General features: G+C 44.6%; 1 protein-coding gene across 1 annotated transcript in view; it reads left to right on the top strand.

Annotated features, from left to right (window-relative positions):
• LOC109879630 (PDZ and LIM domain protein 2) overlaps positions 1–21,459 on the top strand; it is a 58,802-nt gene that overhangs the window by 16,299 nt on the left and 21,044 nt on the right. The window contains exons 3-6 of the mRNA XM_020471797.2: positions 4,710–4,861; positions 11,677–11,746; positions 16,103–16,254; positions 18,657–18,726. Of these exons, the coding sequence (XP_020327386.1) occupies positions 4,710–4,861; positions 11,677–11,746; positions 16,103–16,254; positions 18,657–18,726 (444 nt within the window). The remainder of the gene's footprint in view (positions 1–4,709; positions 4,862–11,676; positions 11,747–16,102; positions 16,255–18,656; positions 18,727–21,459) is intronic.

Genomic DNA, 21,459 nt, shown 5'->3' with positions numbered 1-21,459 from the left:
TGGCACTGAAACAGCATGGATGCCCCATCATTTCCCATTCTGTTGGCCTGAGAAGAGAGCTTTCCAATGTTTTTGCAGGGCATAGCCCCCTGTAAAAATCTGCACCCTTAGTTTATGTGAAGTGAGGCGTGCCCTGATCAGAAAAGGCATGTATCATTGTGGGTTGCCAGAGCAACGCTTAATTGCCACTTGAGTAGACCCACAGACATGACACCCCTGCCATCTTGCTTCGCAAAAGGGACAAACGCCTTGTAGCCTGGCATTCTCTCTGCAATCTGCCATGTTTCTGTTGGAGATGTATGAAGGAGACCTCTTCATCTTCACTGATTGTGTCTTTTTTAATTTTCCTCTTTCTGTTTTTAATTTGGGGCCAGCCTTGTTGATGCTGCTCTTAAAGGGTAGGTAGCATAAACGTAACCACATGTAATATATGGTTTTGCATTAGAATACATATTAAAAGTCCCAATGCAAAAAACTGATCAGTTAGTGCTGATCATTTAGTGCATAAAACTGATCAGTTTCAATAAAATCTTCAACCCACATACAAGCAAATACTTTGAATGTATTATTACAAGTCAGCTTGCAAGGTTGCTAGCCAACTAGTCTGCTAATGTTAGCCCTACTGGCCTGCTAATGCTATGTTAGCAACTGGCTGACTCACGCAGTGCCATCAACACCTAGCTTACAGCTACATTAAAGTAAGCCAAAGTTTTGGAAATACATAATGCCATCTAACCAAATAATATTACTCCTATATGCAATTATCTTAGCCAGCCAGCTAAAGTTAGTTGGCTAGGCTAGCTAGCATGATAAAATAACTAACTAGCCAACCACCATGGTCTGCATAGCTAAGTAGTAAGCCAGAGAACAACTAGTCTAGCATAGGCAGAAAGCCACAGAACACGCACACAACAACAAAAAAGCCAACGACATAAAGTAGAGAGAGTGGAAACTTACCGATTGACGGCCGAGTTAGCTACCAAAGTCAAAGAAGAGACAAGGAGAGGCCTTCAGAGGGAGAGCCAGCTAGCTAATCCAATAGCGATATAGTGAGGTAAATCCACATTCAATTTACCCGGTTTATTTCCATCATTGCTGACACTTACGATCTGCCGGTAGGTCGGGAGAAAATTGAGGTTGCAGGTATCACATTCACGCTCCGCACAGCACCTGATTTGAGTCTCATTTCGAATCCTGCCTTCCACTGGCCTAGTGGTTAGAGCGTTGGACCAGTAACCAAAAGGTTGCTGGATTGAATCCCTGAGCTGACAAGGTATAAATCTGTTGTTGTGCCCCTGAGCAAGGCAGTTTAGCCACTGTTCCCCGGGCGCCGAAGACGTGGATGTTGATTAAGGCAGTCCCCCGCACCTCTCTGATTCAGAGGAAGACGTCATAAATGTGGAAGACACATTTCAGTTGAAGGCAATCAGTTGTACAACTGACTAGGTATCCCCTTCCCTTAAACTAAGCTATCGAAGTCCTCCAGGGTGAAATGCGCATGTCTGCTATATGCGATGCTCATGGTTCCCATTCTCCAATCTGCTTGCTTCAACCGGACAAACCATTCCAACTTCAAAGCTTGCTTCTTATTTTTGGGCCACAAAGGATTGGGCATCGAAATTAGTCATAACCCTGTCCTTGGGGGGATTACTGCACTATCTACAAATGACGCACATTCGACTATCACTACCAAAAACGCACAGGAGAAAAAGATTTGCAGTTTTTCACATTAATTTATAGGGTTTCTTTATTGTGGATGTACATAGTAGTTCTCCAGTGCAAACACTTGGTTTGAAATGCATTTACATGCTAGCATGGCTAGTACCTAACATTGGAACTAGCTGGAACTAGCTAGGTAGTACCGGTTCTCCATATGATGTTGAGAAATAGTGCATTGTGGGTAGTTCCAATATATCCAGAAACAAGTTTATAAATGTGCTAAAACATAACTGTTTGTAGTTATAGGTAACCAGATCGTGACTACAACTAAGTTGCTAAGTCTTTGACCACACTGTCAAATAAAATAAAATGTTATTGGTCACATACACGTGTTTAGCAAAAGTTATTGTGGGTGTAGTGAAATGCTTGTGTTTTCAGCTCCGACAGTGCAGTAATATCTATCAATTTCACAACATATACCCAATACATACAAATATAAGTAAAGGAATGGAATTAAGAATATATAAATATATGGATAAGCAATGTCAGAGCGGAATAGACTAAGATACAGTAGAATATAATACAGTATATACATATGAGATGACAAATGCAAAATATGTCAACATTATTAAAGTGACTAGTGTTTCATTTATTAAAGTGGCCAGTGATTTGAAGTCTATGTATATAGGCAGCAGCCACTAATGTGCTAGTGATGGCTATTTAACAGTCTGATGGCCTTGAGATAGAAGTTGTTTTTCAGTCTCTTGTTCCCAGCCTTGATGCACCTGCACTGACCTCGCCTTCTGGATGATAGTGGGGTGAACAGGCAGTGGCTCGGGTGGTTGTTGTCCTTGATGATATTTTTGGCCTTCCTGTGACATCGGGTGCTGCAGGTGTCCTGGAGGGGAGGTAGTTTGCCCCCAGTGATGTGTTGGGTAGACCGCACTACCTTCTAGAGAGCCCTGCGGTTGCGGGCAGTGCAGTTGCAGTACCAGGTGGTGATACAGCCTGACAGGATGCTCTCAATTGTGCATCTGTAAAAGTTTTAGGTGCCAAGCCAAATTTCTTCAGCCTTCTGAGGTTGAAGAGGTGCTGTGGCACCTTCATCACAGTCTCTGTGTGGGTGGACCGTTTCAGTTTGTCAGTGACGTGTACGCCAAGGAACTTGAAGCTTTCCACCTTCTCCACTGCGGTACCGTTGATGTGGGTAGCGGGTGCTCCCTCTGCTTTTTCGTAAAGTCCACGATCAGCCCCTTTGTTTTGTTGATGTTGAGTGTGAGGTTATTTTCCTGGCACCACCCTTAACTCCTCTCTGTAGGTTGTCTCGTCATTGTTGGTAATCAAGCCTACTACTGTTGTCGTCTGCAGACTTGATTGAGTTGGAGGCGTGCGTGGCCATGCAGCCATGGGTGAAGAGTATTAGGAGAGGAGTGCAGGAGGGTGCTGAGCACTCACCCTTGTGGGGCCCCAGTGTTGCGGATCAGCAAAGTGGAGGTGTTGTTTCCTACCTTCACCACCTGGGGTGGCCCGTCAGGAAGTCCAGGACCCAGTTGCACAGTATGGGGTTCAGACCCAGGGCCTCGAGCTTAATGATGAGCTTGTAGGGTACTATGGTGTTGAAGGCTGAACTATAGTCAATGAACAGCATTTGCACATAGGTATTCCTCTTGTCCAGATGGATGGGGCAGTGCGATGGCGATTGCATCGTCTGTGGATCTATTGGGGTGGTAGGCAAATTGAAGTGGGTCTAGGGTGACAGGTAAGTTAGAGGTGATATGATCCTTGACTAGTCTCTCAAAGCACTTCATGATGATAGAAGTGAGTGCTATGGGGCGAAAGTAATTCAGTTCAGTTAACTTTGCTTTCTTGGGTACAGGAACAATGGTGGCCATCTTGAAGCATGTGGGGACAGCAGACTGGGATAGGGAGAGATTGAATATGTCCGTAAACATGCCAGCCAGCTTGTCTGCGCATGCTCTGAGGACGCAGATAGGGAATGCCGTCTGGGCTGGCAGCCCTACGAGGGTTAACATGCTTAAATGTCTTACTCACGTTGGCCACGGAGAAGGAGAGTTCACAGTCCTTGGTAGCGGGCCGCATTGGTGGCACTGTGTTATCATCAAAGCGGGCGAAGGTGTTTAGCTTGTCCAGAAGCATGACATCGGTGTCTGCAAATCAAATCAAATCAAATTTATTTATATAGCCCTTCGTACATCAGCTGATATCTCAAAGTGCTGTACAGAAACCCAGCCTAAAACCCCAAACAGCAAGCAATGCAGGTGTAGAAGCAACGTGGCTGGTTTTCCTTTTGTAGTCTGTGATTGTCTGTAGACCCTGCCACATACAGTACATCTCGTGTCTGAGACGTTGAATTGTGTTGTTACATTGGTGAGTAGAAACTCATGCTTCCTACCATTTAAGTGCTCACAAGTGCTCAATTATCCTGATTTAAACTCCTAATTTGGGCTTTTGTGTTTGTATGGTGTGGTATAGTGTTTGTGTGTGCCTGAGAGAGACTGAGTGAGTGTTGCTGGTGTGTGTTTGTTCCATTAGGCTGGAATTCCCCCTAATGCAGGCAGTAGACCATTGGCATGTGGTGAGGTTGGAGGCAAAGGTCAGGCCAGAGTAGTCAACCCCACAGTCTCACTGATGACTTTTCCCTCAAGGTGTCATGAATCCTCACACTGTCGAGGTGTGCCATGTGCGTGAAGAGCTGTGGTGTCTGCTAACGTTTATTGCAACCAAAATATAATGTAATCACCAGCTAGAGCCCTGTAACAACTGATTGACACCTGGCAGGCAAACTGAGGAAAACAACCCATCTCTTCATCACAGCCACAGTCTCATGTTATTACAATCATGTCTTCACTGTTTTGTCATAATGATTGTTCATCAGTGTATCTGTCAGCCCTTGACAAAAATTTCAACACTCGATATGCAGCATTTCGTTCAGGCTTGCTGGTTATTTACGTTGCTGATAGCATCATGTCTGCACCAAGTCCACAGGCCGTAGAGCGAGTCTGACTGCATCTCTTACCTCTGGCCCACAGGTCAATGGGGGCAGCAAGGCAGAGTTGGCCGCCCTGCAGCCTGGTGATGTCATCCTGGAGATCAATGGAGAGAACACAGTGGACATGCTCAATGTGGAGGCCCAGAACAAGATCAAAAACTCAAAAACTCAGCTGCAGATGCTCGTGGAGAGGTAGGGTTCACTACAGTGCACAGTTCAAATCAAATTGTATTGGTCACATACACATGGTTAGCAGATGTTATTGCGAGTGTAGCGAAATGCTTGTGCTTCTAGTTCCAACCCTATTGTACTGTATCTAAACCCAGCAAAAAAAGAAACGTCCTCTCACTGTCAACTGCGTTTATTTTCCGCAAATTTAACATGTGTAAATATTTGTATGAACATAAGATTCAACAACGGAGACACAAACTGAACAAGTTCCACAGACATGTGACTAACAGAAATTGAATAATGTGTCCCTGAACAAAGGGGGGATCAAAATCAAAAGTAACAGTCCGTATCTGGTGTGGCCACCAGCTGCATTAAGTACTGCAGTGCATCACCTCATGGACTGCACCAGATTTGCCAGTTCTTGCTGTGAGATGTTACCCCACTCTTCCACCAAGGCCCCTGCAAGTTCCCTGATGTTTCTGGGGGAATGGCCCTAGCCTTCACCCTCCGATCCAACAGGTCCCAGACGTGCTCAATGGGATTGAGATCCAGGCTCTTCGCTGGCCATGGCAGAACACTGACATTCCTGTCTTGCAGGAACTCACGCACAGAACGAGCAGTGTGGCTGGTGGCATTGTCCCGCTGGAGGGTCTTGTCAGGATGAGCCTGCAGGAAGGGAGGAGGATGTCTTCCCTGTAAAGCACAGCGTAGAAATTGCCTGCAATGACGACAAGCTCAGTCCGATGATGCTGTGACACACCGCCTTCTCATTTTGTAGCTGCCTTACTCAAGAGAGTATGCGGCTTTATTAACTCAAGCATATTTTTTACATTGTTTGCAAACTGATATGTAACGAGAATTAATGTCAAAATAAAATGCAAAACAAGCCTTTTTTTTAGCTAAACATTTGGGGCTCTGACTCACCTGCCCTGAATGACGGGTCGCCACTGAGATGGGGTCACCGCACCGTGGCATGCAGACCACATCTGTGCTCTCTGGTCAGCTTACATCTGCTGATTGCTTATATTTGTGCTAGTGCCATGCCACAGTTGCCACATCCTCCCTCCCACTTTCCACAATTATAGTGTTTGTTATTAACGTCTTAAGATGTCCCATCTCTCTCTCCCTACAAAGGACCCGTGGCTTCATTCTGGGGGAATACCACAATGTGTCAGAATTATCTTGCCAAGATGAACTGTTTGTTCCATTTCCCATGTTAATAAACATTGTTTAAAAGTTAGCGGAGAACTTTTTAGGGTGGCAGAGAATTGGCTCCACAATGGACCCTTTCCTGTGAAGTGAGGCTATTGGTTGGCGAGTCCTTGCTCTGTCTCTGTCTTTCTGTCTCTGCCTCTCTGTGAATTCTCACACTAAATTCTTCATACACACACACACACACACACACACGCTTCCTCTTTGCATGCCCCAGGTCCATGTGAGTGGATTTTTCCCTGCTGACCTCATGTCTCCTTCCGAGCCAGAAACAACTCTGTGACTCCCTTGCTTCCCAGGACAATGGCACTCTGTAGCTCCACCAGCCACTCTGCTCCATCTGCCCCTAGACCCACTGTTCTACTGGCAGAGGCAAACAGGCAAACAGGATAGGAAAGGTAGTGAAGGGTGGTTTGCACTATCAAGGCCCTACTGTCTTTAGATGGCAGGCAGAACCATGTCTCTCTTATCAATACTAGTCCAGCACCCCTCTAGCCACCTCCAATCAACTACAGTATTACCCCCCTTGTTGGTCAATCTGCAGCATTATGCAATGCGTTGTTCTTAACAGTAAATTAACTCCCATGAAGAATCATGAAAACTACACACATATTATGCAGTGTAATGTCTGATGATCTGAAGTATAGTGTAAGAGAGGAACCTGGTAAATGGGTTTACAGCCCTGCAGATCACTGCAGCTGGATTACAGCTGGGTTTGCCCATGGGCAGAAGTTGGCATCAGCTCACCCTTAGAATAGGAGTGTTGGTTAAGGCGTGCCTGTCTTAAACTGAGGAACTGCACCAAATACCCATATGTACAATAACCTGACTTGTGCACTCTTTGAGGTACTTTTTGATTTCAGATTGATATCTGCAGCTGAGTGGAGATTTTACTGTGACACTAAAAAGAAAAACACCAGCAGTATCTTGTCATTCATACTGTCATTTATCCTCCATCAGCTGCCTCTTAATGAATCCATTGTTCACTGACCATGTGGGCATGATGTCATGTCCCTCTGATCTTATTGGTCCTTGTAATGTGATGTTACTGAGCAACTGCAGTTGGGCATCGGAATATTGCCCAATGGCACTTACAGTGGGGCAAAAAAGTATTTAGTCAGCCATCAATTGTGCAAGTTCTACCACTTAAAAAGATGAGGCCTGTAATTTTCATCATAGGTACACTTCAACTATGACAGACAAAACGAGGGGAAAAAATCCAGAAAATCACATTGTATGATTTTTTAAATGAATTTATTTGCAAATTATGGTGGAAAATAAATATTTGGTCACCTACAAACAAGCAAGATTTCTAGCTCTCACAGACCTGTAACTTCTTCTTTAAGAGGCTCCTCTGTCCTCCACTCGTTACCTGTATTAATGGCACTTGTTTGAACTTGTTATCAGTATAAAAGACAACTGTCCACAACCTCAAACAGTCACACTCCAAACTCTACTATGGCCAAGACCAAAGAGCTGTCAAAGGACACCAGAAACAAAATTGTAGACCTGCACCAGGCTGGGAAGACTGAATCTGCAATAGGTAAGCAGCTTGGTTTGAAGAAATCAACTGTGGAAGCAATTATTAGGAAATGGAAGACATACAAGACCACTGATAATCTCCCTCGATCTGGGGCTCCACACAAGGTCTCACCCCGTGGGGTCAAAATTATCACAAGAACGGTGAGCAAAAATCCCAGAACCACACAGGGGGACCTAGTGAATGACCTGCAGAGAGCTGGGACCAAAGTAACAAAGCCTACCATCAGTAACACACTACGCCGCCGGGGACTCAAATTCTGCAGTGCCAGACGTGTCCCCCTGCTTAAGCCAGTACATGTCCAGGCCCGTATGAAGTTTGCTAGAGAGCATTTGGATGATCCAGAAGAAGATTGGGAGAATGTCATATGGTCAGATGAAACCAAAATATAACTTTTTGGTAAAAGCTCAACTCGTCGTGTTTGGAGGACAAAGAATGCTGAGTTGCATCTAAAGAACACCATACCTACTGTGACGCATGGGGGTGGAAACATCATGCTTTGGGGCTGTTTTTCTGCAAAGGGACCAGGACGACTAATCCGTGTAAAGGAAAGAACGAATGGGGCCATGTATCGTGAGATTTTGAGTGAAAACCTCCTTCCATCAAGGGCATTGAAGATGAAACGTGGCTGGGTCTTTCAGCATGACAATGATCCCAAACACACCGCCCGGGCAACAAAGGAGTGGCTTCATAAGAAGCATTTCAAGTTCCTGGAGTGGCCTAGCCAGTCTCCAGATCTCAACCCCATAGAAAATCTTTGGAGGGAGTTGAAAGTCCGTGTAGCCCAGCAACAGCCCCAAAACATCACTGCTCTAGAGGAGATCTGCATGGAGGAATGGGCCAAAATACCAGCAACAGTGTGTGTGAACCTTGTGAAGACTTACAGAAAACATTTTACCTCTGTCATTGCCAACAAAGGGTATATAACAAAGTATTGAGAAACTTTTGTTATTGACCAAATACTTACTTTCCACCATAATTTGCAAGTAATTTCATTAAAAATCCTACAATGTGATTTTCTGGATTTTTTTTTCTTCTCATTTTGTCTGTCATAGTTGAAGTGTACCTATGATGAAAATTACAGGCCTCATCTTTTTAAGTGGGAGAACTTGCACAATTGGTGGCTGACTAAATACTTTTTTGCCCCACTGTATATAGGCTACTATATAGGCAGCCCTATTCAGTCATGTTTCTTTCTAATCTTTGGCACCACATTCAATGTCTCAGGTCTGTGCATACTGTACAAGTGAGAAGTGACGTGCCTTGGTCAATGTGAACAGTGTGTGAATGGAATTCAAGATAGCTATAAGACAAGACAGTGGTATGTTTATTCTAATAGTTCACTGTATTGTCACTGTTCTCTTCTATTAATCTGCTCTGTTTTGTTTTCATCATTAATCTGAAGGTCAGAGGGCAGACAGAGGAATCTATGCAATCTATTATCTGTCTGAAGAATGCTTGGCAGGCAAACTCCCAGTACCCAATTATGACAAAGATCAACATGTTGTTCCTTTGCTGATCGGTGATGTTACGTCCCTGTTCCATGCAGAGATCAGACAGCTCTCTAGAGGAGAGATGAGCATCTTCACCTCTCCATGGTCTATGACAACAGCCACTCCTCTCTGCCCGTGCTCATCCATCTACTGCTGTACATGATGCCTGTGACAGAAGGCCATGGTTAGATTACAGGTCACATTATATAAGGCCTAGTAGTTAACCTTGTATGCCTCTCATTGTCTGAAGGACATAAGTTAACTTTATCCTCATCTCTCTCAACCAGAGGAGCTGAACTGGATACACATAGCGGAAATGTTACTTTAATTTGTGAATTCCAAGTGAAAACACAGTCATTTCCTTACAGGGAAGTTATTTTGAAGCCCAATTTACCATCCATTATGTTCTGTTTTATCCATTAAGTTTCACATCTTCTCACTGCTGTAGCACGAGGAGCCTGTTTTCCACTTCCAGCCGTTCTCCTGGTTGGATGTGCCCCTGCAGCACATGTGGAGTATTCAGATACTGTTCAGCAGGGCCAAGGTCTGGGCTGTTAGAGGTGTGTTTCTGGGCGATTTACCACAGGCATCCAGGGCCTTCCTGTGCGCCTCATTACCCTGGACTGAGGCTTAGCTGAGAGGAGAGGCAGGCAGTCCTACAGTCCTACAGTGAGGGGGGACACTACTGTAGTTGTTTACATTGGGTCATACAGTCCAAAATGTTCCACTCAGAACTGGGTATAAGTTTCATTAAAGTGAGCACAGTGAAAGAGGTTTGAACGATGAGGCTCTGCTAGGAAAATCATGTTAAAGAGCTTGAATTGTTTTGAAGGTTCTCTTGAGATACCAGAGGTTGTACTGACAGTACTTTGGCGTAGGGGAACCAAAAGTAGGGGAACCAAAATAAGGTGTCTGATTCGAAGATTCTTTAGACTTTTGCCAGTGTGCACTTACATATCAGTGTTTTCTCACTCTCAGGTTTTCAGTCTCACTCTTATCTCTTGTGACTTGAGATATATATATATATATATATATATATATATATATATATATACACACACACACACACACACACATGTCCTTCGGCACTCACATAATATCTGAATTGAAAAGTGTACGTGCATATTATGTCACGAGATCTAACAATGACGGAAAACCTGAGAGTGAGAAAGCACTGATGTGCACACTGGCAAAAGTCTAAAGAATCTTCGAATCAGACACCTTATTTTGGTTCCCCTATGCCAAAGTACTGTATGTTGTTCTGATTTAAAAAAATAACCTTCAGAACAATTCTTAAGCTCTTTAAAACTTCTTGATGCACCCATCCCGTTAGCGGGATCATTTACGTCAACATCAGCTGGATTGCAGCGCGCCAAATTCAAATTAAATTACTACAAATATTACATTTTCATGAAATCACAAGTGCAATATAGCAAAACACAGCTTAGCTTGTTGTTAATTCACCCGGTGTGTCAGATTTCAATAAAGCTTTTCGGTGAAAGCTATCCAAGCGTTTATGTAAGAACATCTCTCTCCGTAGACAAAATATTAGAAACAGCTGGCGGCTAATTCCAATATATCAACCGGGACTTTAGCTTCGTTAATAGGAAAGAGAGACACAATGGCTGCTCCAAACTGTTGCGCAAGCAAAACTCTGGGGACACCCAGCTATACACTGACGCAATGTGATCTTTCTCGCTCATTTTTCAAAATAAAAGCCTGAAACTATGTCTAAAGACTGTTCACAACATGGGGAAGCCATAGGAAAAGGAATCTGGTTGATATCCCTGTATATGGAGGGAAGGCATTCAATGGAACATGGAGCTTTCAAAATAGAGGTGACTTCCTGGTTGAATTTTCCTCAGGTTTTCGCCTGCAATATCAGTTCTGTTTTACTCACAGACAATAGTTTGACAGTTTTGGAAACTTTAGAGTGTTTTCTATCCTAATCTGACAATTATATGCATATTCTAGATTCTGGGCCTGAGAAATAGGCAGTTAAATTTGGGTATGTTTTTCATCCAAAAATCTAAATACTGCCCCCTACACTCAACAGGTTAAAATTATTCTCCTAGCAGAGCCTCATCTTTCCAACTCTTTCACTGTGTATAGTGATGTAGCCAAATCAAATCAGACCATTCTACTCAACATGTTAATGAATAATATGAGACATTACAGAAAATTGTTATCAGAGCTTCCAAGCTATCATTGTAGGGAATACTTTGACATGGTTCAAGTCATCTAAGAGACCTGATTAGAATCGCTGGTGTAAGTTACTGTAGTTGACCTTGGTCCATGTCTTTTGAAGTACAGCTTGGTCTAATGTGGGGTTTTGGCTTGTATCCTTTAATGCAGTAATGTCTGCAAGCTTTCTTACTCATGGTTTTAACAACTAAGGTTAAGCAATCATGGTTTTGAGTATTTGTTTAGGGGCGTGACTTAGGTGAATTGTGTGGTACTGAAGACCATGTTTCTCTACTGGGCCAGTCTTGCCCTCTCCTAGGATGTAGCGACCTGCTTGATTAAAGGTTAGGTATGCGTTTGTTCATGTGTGTCGTCCAATAAACTCCAGTGTGTCTCTCTTTCTACAGGCCTGAGCCCCCCATCCCTGAACAGACCAATGGAACCACCACCCCAGAACAGCTCACTGGACGCTTCCAGGTCAGTCACCCATGCTCTCTATCTATCTCCTGCAGGAGCTTCCATCTTTGGTCTGTAAATTCCCTTTAGGACAGCTTTCATGCTGAAAAGTTTCACTATAATGTTACACTTCATTTGTGGATCAGCACTTTGTTGATGGGCATATGATGGATGTAAGGCCTATTAAAAGTCCTTAGGCCTTCATTGAGTGACCTTTTGGAGACATTATTTGATATAGTTTTTATCCCAGTATCCTCTGGTATTTTGTTACATCAGCATCATATCTCTACATTATTATTCCTGTCTTAATGTTTTTGTTTCATGGCTGATGCCTGAGAGCTATGCAGACGCTGGGTCTGCTTCATATTCACAGATTGCATGGTGTCTGCTTATCAATGATTTATTAGAAGTCCAGATGAGCTGGAATGAGACATCCTAGTGTGACTGTAGAGATATTCCATAACTGTGGCCCTGTGACAGTGGAAACATGGGAGAGGAACCAGGGGATGCTGTAAATCAGCTGATGTTCCTGTGTTTTATAGTGTGACAGAACTACTGCTGGATCTCCGTGGTAACACTGGCAGAATACAAGCCCATGCCAGGCCCAAGGCATAGGAAAGAATACTGACTGTCATCATTCTAACATGGGGATATTACATATCTGATTTCCACAAACCTGTATTTACTTACCTCAGGATGTGCAGCTCTAACATGACTGTACATTATACCTGATGTGTATTGCCCTCTTTTTGAAGAGTTTTATGAAGCATATACAGTTCCAATCAAAGGTTTGGACACACCTACTCATTCAAGGGTCTTTCTTTATTTTTACTATTTTCTACATTGTAGAATATTAGTGAAGACATCAAAACTATGAAAAGACCCATATGGAATCATGTAGTAACCAAAATCTATTTTATATTTGAGCTTTGAACACTCTTGGCATTGTCTCAACCAGCTTCACCTGGAATGCTTTTCCTGAAGGAGTTCCCACATGTTCCCACACACCTCCTCCTAGCTTCCCACTGCACTGAGGATAGGAAACTCTGTCACCACTGATAAATCCACTATAATTGAGAATTTCAATAAGCATTTTTCTACGGCTGGCCATGCTTTCCACTTGGCTACCCCTACTCCGGTCAACAGCACTGTACCCCCCACAGCAACTCGCCCAAGCCTTCCCCATTTCTCCTTCTCCCAAATCCAGTCAGCTGATGTTCTGAAAGAGCTGCAAAATCTGGACCCCTACAAATCAGCCGGGCTAGACAATCTGGAACCTCTATTTCTAAAATGATCTGCCGAAATTGTTGCAACCCCTATTACTAGCCTGTTCAACCTCTCGTTCGCGTCGTCTGACATTCCCAATGATTGGAAAGCAGCTGCGATCATCCCCCTCTTCAAAGGGGGGACACACTCTTGACCCAAACTGTTACAGACCTATATCCATCCTACCCTGCCTTTCTAGGGTCTTCGAAAGCCAAGTCAATAAACAGATTACCGAACATTTCGAATCCCACCGCACCTTCTCCGCTATGCAATCTGGTTTCAGAGCTGGTCGTGGGTGCACCTCAGCCACACTCAAGGTCCTAAACGATATCTTAACCACCATCGATAAGAAACAATACTATGCAGCCGTATTCATTGACATGTCAATCACCACATCCTCATTAGTAGACTCGATAGCCTTGGTTTCTCAAATGATTGCCTCGCCTGGTTTACCAACTACTTCTCTGATAGAGTTCAGCGTGTCAAATCGGAGGGCCTGTTGTCCGGACCTCTGGCAGTCTCTATGGGGGTGCCACAGGGTTCAATTCTTGGGCCGACTCTCTTCTCTGTATACATCAATGAGGTCGCTCTTGCTGCTGGTGAGTCTACGCAGACGACACCATTCTGTATACTTCTGGCCCCTCTTTGGACACTGTGTTAACTAACCTCCAGACGAGCTTCAATGCCATACATCTCTCCTTCCGTGGCCTCCAACTGCTCTTAAATACAAGTAAAACCAAATGCATGCTCTTCAACCGATCGCTACCTGCCCGCCCGTCCAGCATCACTACTCTGGACGGTTCTGACTTAGAATATGTGGACAACTGCAAATAACTAGGTGTCTGGTTAGACTGTAAACTCTCCTTCCAGACTCGCATCAAACATCTCCAATCCAAAGTTAAATCTAGAATTGGCTTCCTATTTCGCAACAAAGCATCCTTCACTCATGCTGCCAAACATACCCACGTAAAACTGACCATCCTACCGATCCTCGACTTCGGCGATGTCATTTACAAAATAGCCTCCAATTCCCTACTCAATAAATTGGATGCAGTCTATCACAGTGCCGTGTGTTTTGTCACCAAAGCCCCATATACTATCCACCACTGCGACCTGTACGCTCTCGTTGGCTGGCCCTCGCTTCATACTCGTCCCTCCAGGTCATCTACAAGACCCTGCTTGGCAAAGTCCCCCCTTATCTCAGCTCGCTGGTCACCATAGCAGCACCCACCTGTAGCGCGCACTCCAGCAGGTATATCTCTCAGGTCACCCCCAAAACCAATTCTTCCTTTGGCCGCCTCTCCTTCCAGTTCTCTGCTGCCAATGACTGGAACGAACTACAAACATCTCTGAAACTGGAAACACTTATCTCCCTCACTAGCGTTAAGCACCAGCTGTCAGAGCAACTCACAGATTACTGCATGTGTACATAGCCCGTCTATAATTTAGCCCAAACAACTACCTCTTCCCCTACTGTATTTATTTATTTATTTAGCTCCTTTGCACCCCATTATTTATATTTCTACTTCGCACATTCTTCCACTGCAAATCTACCATTCCAGTGTTTTACTTGCTATATTGTATTTACTTCGCCACCATGGCCTTTGTTTTGCCTTTACCTCTCTTATCTCACCTCATTTGCTCACATCGTATATAGTCTTTTCTACTGTATTATTGACTGTATGTTTGTTTTACTCCATGTGTAACTCTGTGTTGTTGTATGTGTTGAACTGCTTTGCTTTATCTTGGCCAGGTCGCAATTGCAAATGAGAACTTGTTCTCAACTTGCCTACCTGGTTAAATAAAGGTGAAATGAAAAAATATTTATATGCTGAGCACTTGTTGGCTGCTTTTCCTTCACTCTGCGGTCCAACTCCCAAACCATCTCAATTGGGTTGAGGTTGGGTGATCTGATGCAGCACTCCATCACTCTCCTTCTTGGTCAAATAGCCCTTACACAGTCTGGAGGTATGTTGGGTCATTATCCTGTTGAAAAACAAATGATAGTCCCGCTAAGCGCAAACCAGATGAGATGGTATTTACAAAGACAAGCTGGTTGGAACCAAAAATCGCAAATTTGGACTCATCAGACCAAAGGACAGATTTCCACTGGTCTAATGTCCATTGCTCGTGTTTCTTAGCCAAGCAAGTATTTTCTTCTTATTGGTGTCCTCTAGTAGTGGCTTATTTGCAGCAAATCGACATCGAAGGCCTGATTCACGCAGTCTCCTCTGAACAATTGATGTTGAGATGTGTCTGTTACTTGAACTCTGTGAAGCATTTATTTGGGCTGCAATCTGAGGTGCAGTTAACTCTAATGAACTTATCCTCTGCAGCAGAGGTAACTCTGGGTCTTCCTTTCCTGTCGCGGTACTCATGAGAGCCAGTTTCATTATAGCACTTGATGGTTTTTGCGACTGCACTTGAAGAAACTTTCAAAGTTCTTGAAATGTTCCGTATAGACTGACCTTCATGTCTTTAAGTAATGAGGAACTATCATTTCTCTTTGCTTATTTGATCTCTTTGCTTATTTGTTTCTTGCCTTATTATGGACTATTTGGTAAAATACCATCTTCTGTATGCCACCCCTACCTTGACACAACTGATTGGCTCAAATGCATTAAGAAGGAAAGAAATTCCACAAATTAACTTTGAACAAGACACACCTGTTAATTGAAATGCATTCCAGGTGACTACCTCATGAAGCTGGTTGAGATAATGCCAAGAATGTGCAAAGATGTCATCAAGGCAAAGGGTGGCTACTTTGAAGAGTCTCAAATATAAAACATATTTAGATTTGTTTAACACTTTACGTATTCCATGTGTTATTTCAATGTAGAAAATAGTAAACATAAAGAAAAACGTTTTGAATGAGTATGTGTTCCCAAAATGTTGACTGACTTTATCTCAAACACCTTATCAACAACGTCTGAACACCCACTAAAAGTGCAATGAGACAAATGTTTTATTTACATAGTGAATCCATTTCTTAAACATGGTTGCAAGACAAGTTATTTTAGGAATATGGATTAGCAGTTTGTCACAGTTTTGTGTGGATAAATACATTAAATTGAGCATGCAGACTGTGTGTCATGCCCTGTTCTGTTGTAGGAGGCGGTACTGGTGAGTCGAGATGAGAACCAGAACTACAGAGGGTACTCCATCTCCAGCCCAGCCTCTCTGTCACCTGGACTCTACTCCCCAGAGGCTCCGTCCAGTCCTGAGGGAAAGAGAGAGAGGCTCTCACCCACCGGCACCAAGAGGTACGCTACAGCATCCACCAGCACCACAATCTGACCTCCCTCTAAATGACCAGGTGATGCATGTGTTGCTTGAGAATAGAAGAGTGAATACCTGAATGGATAGTCAGTGATACGTTTCCACAGTTATCCAGGTGCTTTTAAATAAGTTGGAGATGGGGGTAGGGTAGACTACTAGAGCATCCACTTATTGTAAGTGCTCCTTTGAGTCCCACACAGGACCAGAGTGAATAGGTACAAGAGTAACTGGCAGAAAATGGAGCCATGGGATTGTGTGGTAGTAACAAAGGATGTGCACAGCATATCACATTCCCCTCTGTTAATTCACAGCAACAAAGGGCCAGGCTGTGAACATTCACCACTCTGCTCTGCTCTGTCTGTAGGCCTAGCTTCTATTCTCCTGAGTCACTTTGTAGGTCACAGTTCAAACCTTATTTTGCTCTGGGTCAATTGAATGCCTGACAAACTACCCAACGCCTTGACATCTTCCCCCTCTCTCCAAATGAAATCCTGCGACTAGTGAGGTCCGGCCCCCGACAACCTTCCCGCTCGACTCTATCCCCTCCTCCCTTCTCCAGACCATCTCTGGAGACCTTCTTCCATTCCTCCCTCTGACTTCATAATGGCCTGAGCTGCTCCCCCACTCAAGAAACCAACACTTGACTCCACTGATGTCAAAAACTACTGACCGGTATCCCTTCTTTCCAAAACGCTTGAGCAGGCTGTCTCTGACCAACTCTCTCACTATATCTCCGAGACTTATCTTCTTGACCCTAATCAGTCAGGCTTCAAGATGTCACTCAACTAAGACTGCTCTTTTCTGTGTCATGGACCCTCTCCTCAATGCCAAAGGTGACCCTACTCTGTTCTCATCCCCCTAGATCTATCTGCTGCCTTCAACACGGTGAACCATCAGATCCTCCTCTCCACCCTCTCAGGGCTGGGCGTCTCAGGCTCTGCACACTCTTGGATTGCATCCTCCCTGGCAGGCCGCTCCTACCAGATGACATGGAGAGGATCTGTGTCTGCACCATGTACTCTCACTACTGGTGTCCCCCAGGGCTCGGTTCTAGGCCCTCGTCTTCTCTCTATACATAGTCACTCGGCACCGTCATATCCTCACATGGTCTCTCCTATCATTGCTATGCGGATGACAATCAACTACTTTTCTCCTTCCTCCCTTCTGACCCAGGTGGCAACACGCATCTCTTTCGTGCCTGGCATATATCTGAACTTGTATGTTGGCCCACCACCTCAAGCTCAACCTCGACAAGACAGAGCTGCTCTTCCGCCCGGGGAAGGCCTGCCCGCTCCAAGACCTCTCCATCATGTTTGACACCTCCACGGTGTCCCCCTCCTAGAGTGCAAAGAACCTTGGCGTGACGCTGGACAACACCCTGTCGTTCTCATCAAAAATCAAAGCATTGACTTGCACCTGCAAGTTCATTCTCTACAACATCAGTAGAGTACGACCCTACCTCACACAGGAAACGATGCAGGTCCTATTCTAGGCACTTGTCATCTCCTGTCTGGACTACTGCAACATGCTGTTCGCTGGGCTCCCCACTTGTGTCATCAAACCCCTGCAACTTATCCAGAATGCTGCAGCCCGCCTGGTGTTCAACATTCCCAAGTTCTCCCATGTCACCCCGATCTTCCGCACACTCCACTGGCTTCCAGTCGAAGCTTGCATTTACTACTAGACCATAGTACTTGCCCATGGAGCAGCAAGAGGGACTGCCCCTCCCCATCTTCAGACTGTGCTCACACCCTACACCCCAACCCGATCATTCCGTTCTGCCACCTCTGGTCTTTTGTCCCTCAGCAGCGCCCGCTCAGCCCAGTCCAAGCTCTTCTCGGTCCTGGCACCCCAAAGTTGGAACCAGCTTCCCCCTAAAGTTAGGATATCAGAGTCCCTGCCCATTTTCTGAAAACCTGAAACCCTACCTCATCAAATACTTTCTTAAATAATCCCAAAATACACATAAAAAGCCTTTGTGAACACTCGCACTTGACTTTTTACCCCCTTACTAGCACTTTTATTGGGGAAAAATGTACTTTCTATCACTGTGATATGTGAACACACCAACTGTAAGTCGCTCTGGGTAAGAGAGTCTGCTAAATGACTAGCATTTCAATGTAAAAAGAATTCTAGGGCTGTTCGACTATCCTTATCTATTCCTGTTCTAGTAATCTTGAGACCTAGTAAATATGATCCCATGACCCTAAACACGCACATTTTATAAATTAATATGGAAGGTAATGAGAAGTGTTATACCATGTTATCCATTTTTAAGCACTTTTTATTACATTTTGGTCAAGTATTTCAATTGAGACCATTATGGTTATTTTGGATGAGATGGCAAACACCATTATCAGTGTAATCTTTCTCTGTCATTTCATAGCATCCAGCTGCGTTCGTGGTCTCCAGAAGAGAAGACATCGAGTCACAGACTGTCCAGACCACTGTCACAGGTAGGTCTGTCTCATACTAGGGGACAAGGTCCCATAGCAGACCCTTTCCTTCCTATGTTATTTCAACGTACAAAACCCATCAGTGTAAACGTAGACCTCCAAAGAACTGCACAGCTTGATGATTGAAGTTTCCAAGGCCATTGTACGTTACAATGTAGACACTTCACAGCAAGAAAGACAGGATGCAGACATCATTTGATATTTTCATTGCTGGGGAACTGAAAGGTCACTTTTTAAAGATCTGACATTACGTTGGGATGCAATCTGGAAATGGTTTGTTCAAATAGCAATGTAAGGAAGAGAATGATTTAGATCTCAGTGAAACAATATACTTGACCTTTTAGTGGTTTGCTACAGTATATTAGACTCATTAGTGCAATATTCACTTGTCTCACTAGCAGTAAAATATGGGGTTGGGATATAAGCTGATTTCTTCATGAATTCACTCTGCTTATTTACTATTCCAGCTAAAATAGGCGTCTGGAAAGTGAGCCAAAGGAGAGCGAATGTTGTGGGAAAGTTCATCATAAGATATTCCAGCTATGTATAACGGCCCCAGTCCCAAGCATTGGCCTTACAGAAGACACAACATGGGAGATGACAGAGCAGGAAAAACAGACAAGACCTTTAATGGCTGGGAGACAGGGAATGGAATTCCATTCATTTTATAAGTTCTGTGAATATTTCTTGGAGCTAGATAAATATGGTCTCTTTGGCCTGGAAAATGAAGATTGAACTCAGCTCTTCATCTAAGGGGCAGATGACTTGAGCAGAGGCCACTCTGAAACTTCTGGTCTGATATTTTAATGATGAGTCTGGTCCCATCGCTGCCAGCCAAGTAAGTTGTACTGTTCGGTATACTCTAATGATCTCTCTAAGAGCACATAGCTGACAGATGTTACAATTATCATCACTATCAAGCTGTCTGTCAACACTCCTCTGGGGGTCTGGTCAATCCTCTCCCCTTTGTGGTTTGTCTGTCCTATTTCTAGAACAGGAGTTTTTGACTGGGAAATAAATCAGCTTATGTTGCAAGCTGCATTCCTTCAATTTCAGTCAAATTCAGTCACTCTATCTTACGTGATTTAAGAGTATTAGCTGTGCATGTTGGCATACTCCAAAAGGTTGTGCTGAGCAGGGGAGGGGTGCAGAGATGCCTGTCTGTGCAGACATGAATCAGTTTCCTGATTGGATCACCGTGCAGAGCAGACTGTTCCTAAGGACACTGTTTTGTTATGAGATGTTCTTTGTGAACTTTTGAAGCTATGTATCACAGACGCCCCAGGCAGACTGGGGTGTCGACTATTAAGAACTATTTAGTTGTCTGAGATCTTTATCCGCAGCCTTTAATGAATGCACTGACTTACATGCTCCTCTGTAAGGTCATCTCAGAGAGCCACGAATTACATGTATGTGGTATTTATGAAGGCAGGTGGGCCAAAGGGTCTAGAATCTTTACTCAACTTTTTCAGACAATTTCAGGATAAGCTCACCCTTTTCCCTCATTCTTCATCTCAAGTTTGGAATCCATTTCCTCTCTCTCACCCCCTCTGGGAGCCATCACATTCCTTCTGTCTCACTCCAGTATCAACTTGTCCCCCCCCCCCCTGTTTAACCAAATGTTTGGAGCCACACACTACCGTGTTTTTAAACTGAAGAGACATGACATGCTAGATACATGTTTTTGGTTATTTGTCAGACCTGTACATGTACCACATGTTAACAATATTAGTGTCCTCTCCTTGCTGTGGTTTGACAGGGCTGACCTACTGTTTACAGACAGTACCCTGGGAGCCCTCAGTCACCACTTCACCCACTCTATCTCCACTGTGGCTTGGCTGGAGCCTGTCTTGTAGAGCTCTCTCTGTCCTCTCCTCAAAGCCTGACAGCTTGCTGTTAACTAGGATCCACACCGGTGGATGAGAGGGGATTTTGGTGGGGCTCTTCCTCCAGTGGAGGCCTCTCTGGTCTGAAAGAGGAGACGAGCCTCCCACCCAGGATGTGGGATTAGTGAGTGGAGCCCTTTCAGTATGCTCGGCGGGTATACGGCTGGGAAGAGGACTGCCCTGCCTGCATGGACACACTGTGTTGTAGTGTTGTGCTGCTCTCGACTTGCTGGCAGGAACACTGCAGCCCTGTGAGCAGCGGGGCCTCCGCTCCCCTGACAAGGCCCTCTGTCCCGCCTGAGAGGTGCAGAGTACTGCTGTATCAGGTGATCAGCCACTCTGAAAAGCGTCTAAAAGGCTTTTCCACCCATGTTTTGGCTCTCCAAGTGAGGAAACTGGGATGTGCTGGATCACCCATTTACCGGAGTGTTGGATATCCTGAGAAAATGCCCTGTACAATAGTGGCTCTGATGGCAGGGCCTCTGGGAGGCTGGTGTTGGCTTTCCCCAGCCTTACAAGGCCTGCCGTTGTGTGATGGGGCACTTGGGGAGCTCTAGGAGATGGGCAAGGAAGGTGGAGAGAGGCAGAGGGACACTTGGGACATCGGAGGGCCTCTGCCATTCCCAAACAATTCCCCAGAACCATCACTCCCCTCCCTTATACGATACAACCAGCTCCAGCACAGAGCTACCCATTGTACCCGACCCAGAAACCCACACTGGAACGATGAGGAGACTGAGCAGAGTTGACAGCATCATACGTCACTCATGCACAATGGATTCAGAGATCTGGCTCCTGCTGAAACCAGAACATAGAGCACAGTAGCTGTGTATAGGCCCATATTCAG

Source organism: Oncorhynchus kisutch, linkage group LG3, assembly GCF_002021735.2.
Source record: "Oncorhynchus kisutch isolate 150728-3 linkage group LG3, Okis_V2, whole genome shotgun sequence".
In the NCBI taxonomy this organism is placed as follows: Eukaryota; Metazoa; Chordata; class Actinopteri; order Salmoniformes; family Salmonidae; genus Oncorhynchus; species Oncorhynchus kisutch.
The sequence above is the reverse complement of the archived record's forward strand: the minus strand, read 5'-3'. Positions and strand labels throughout refer to the sequence as shown.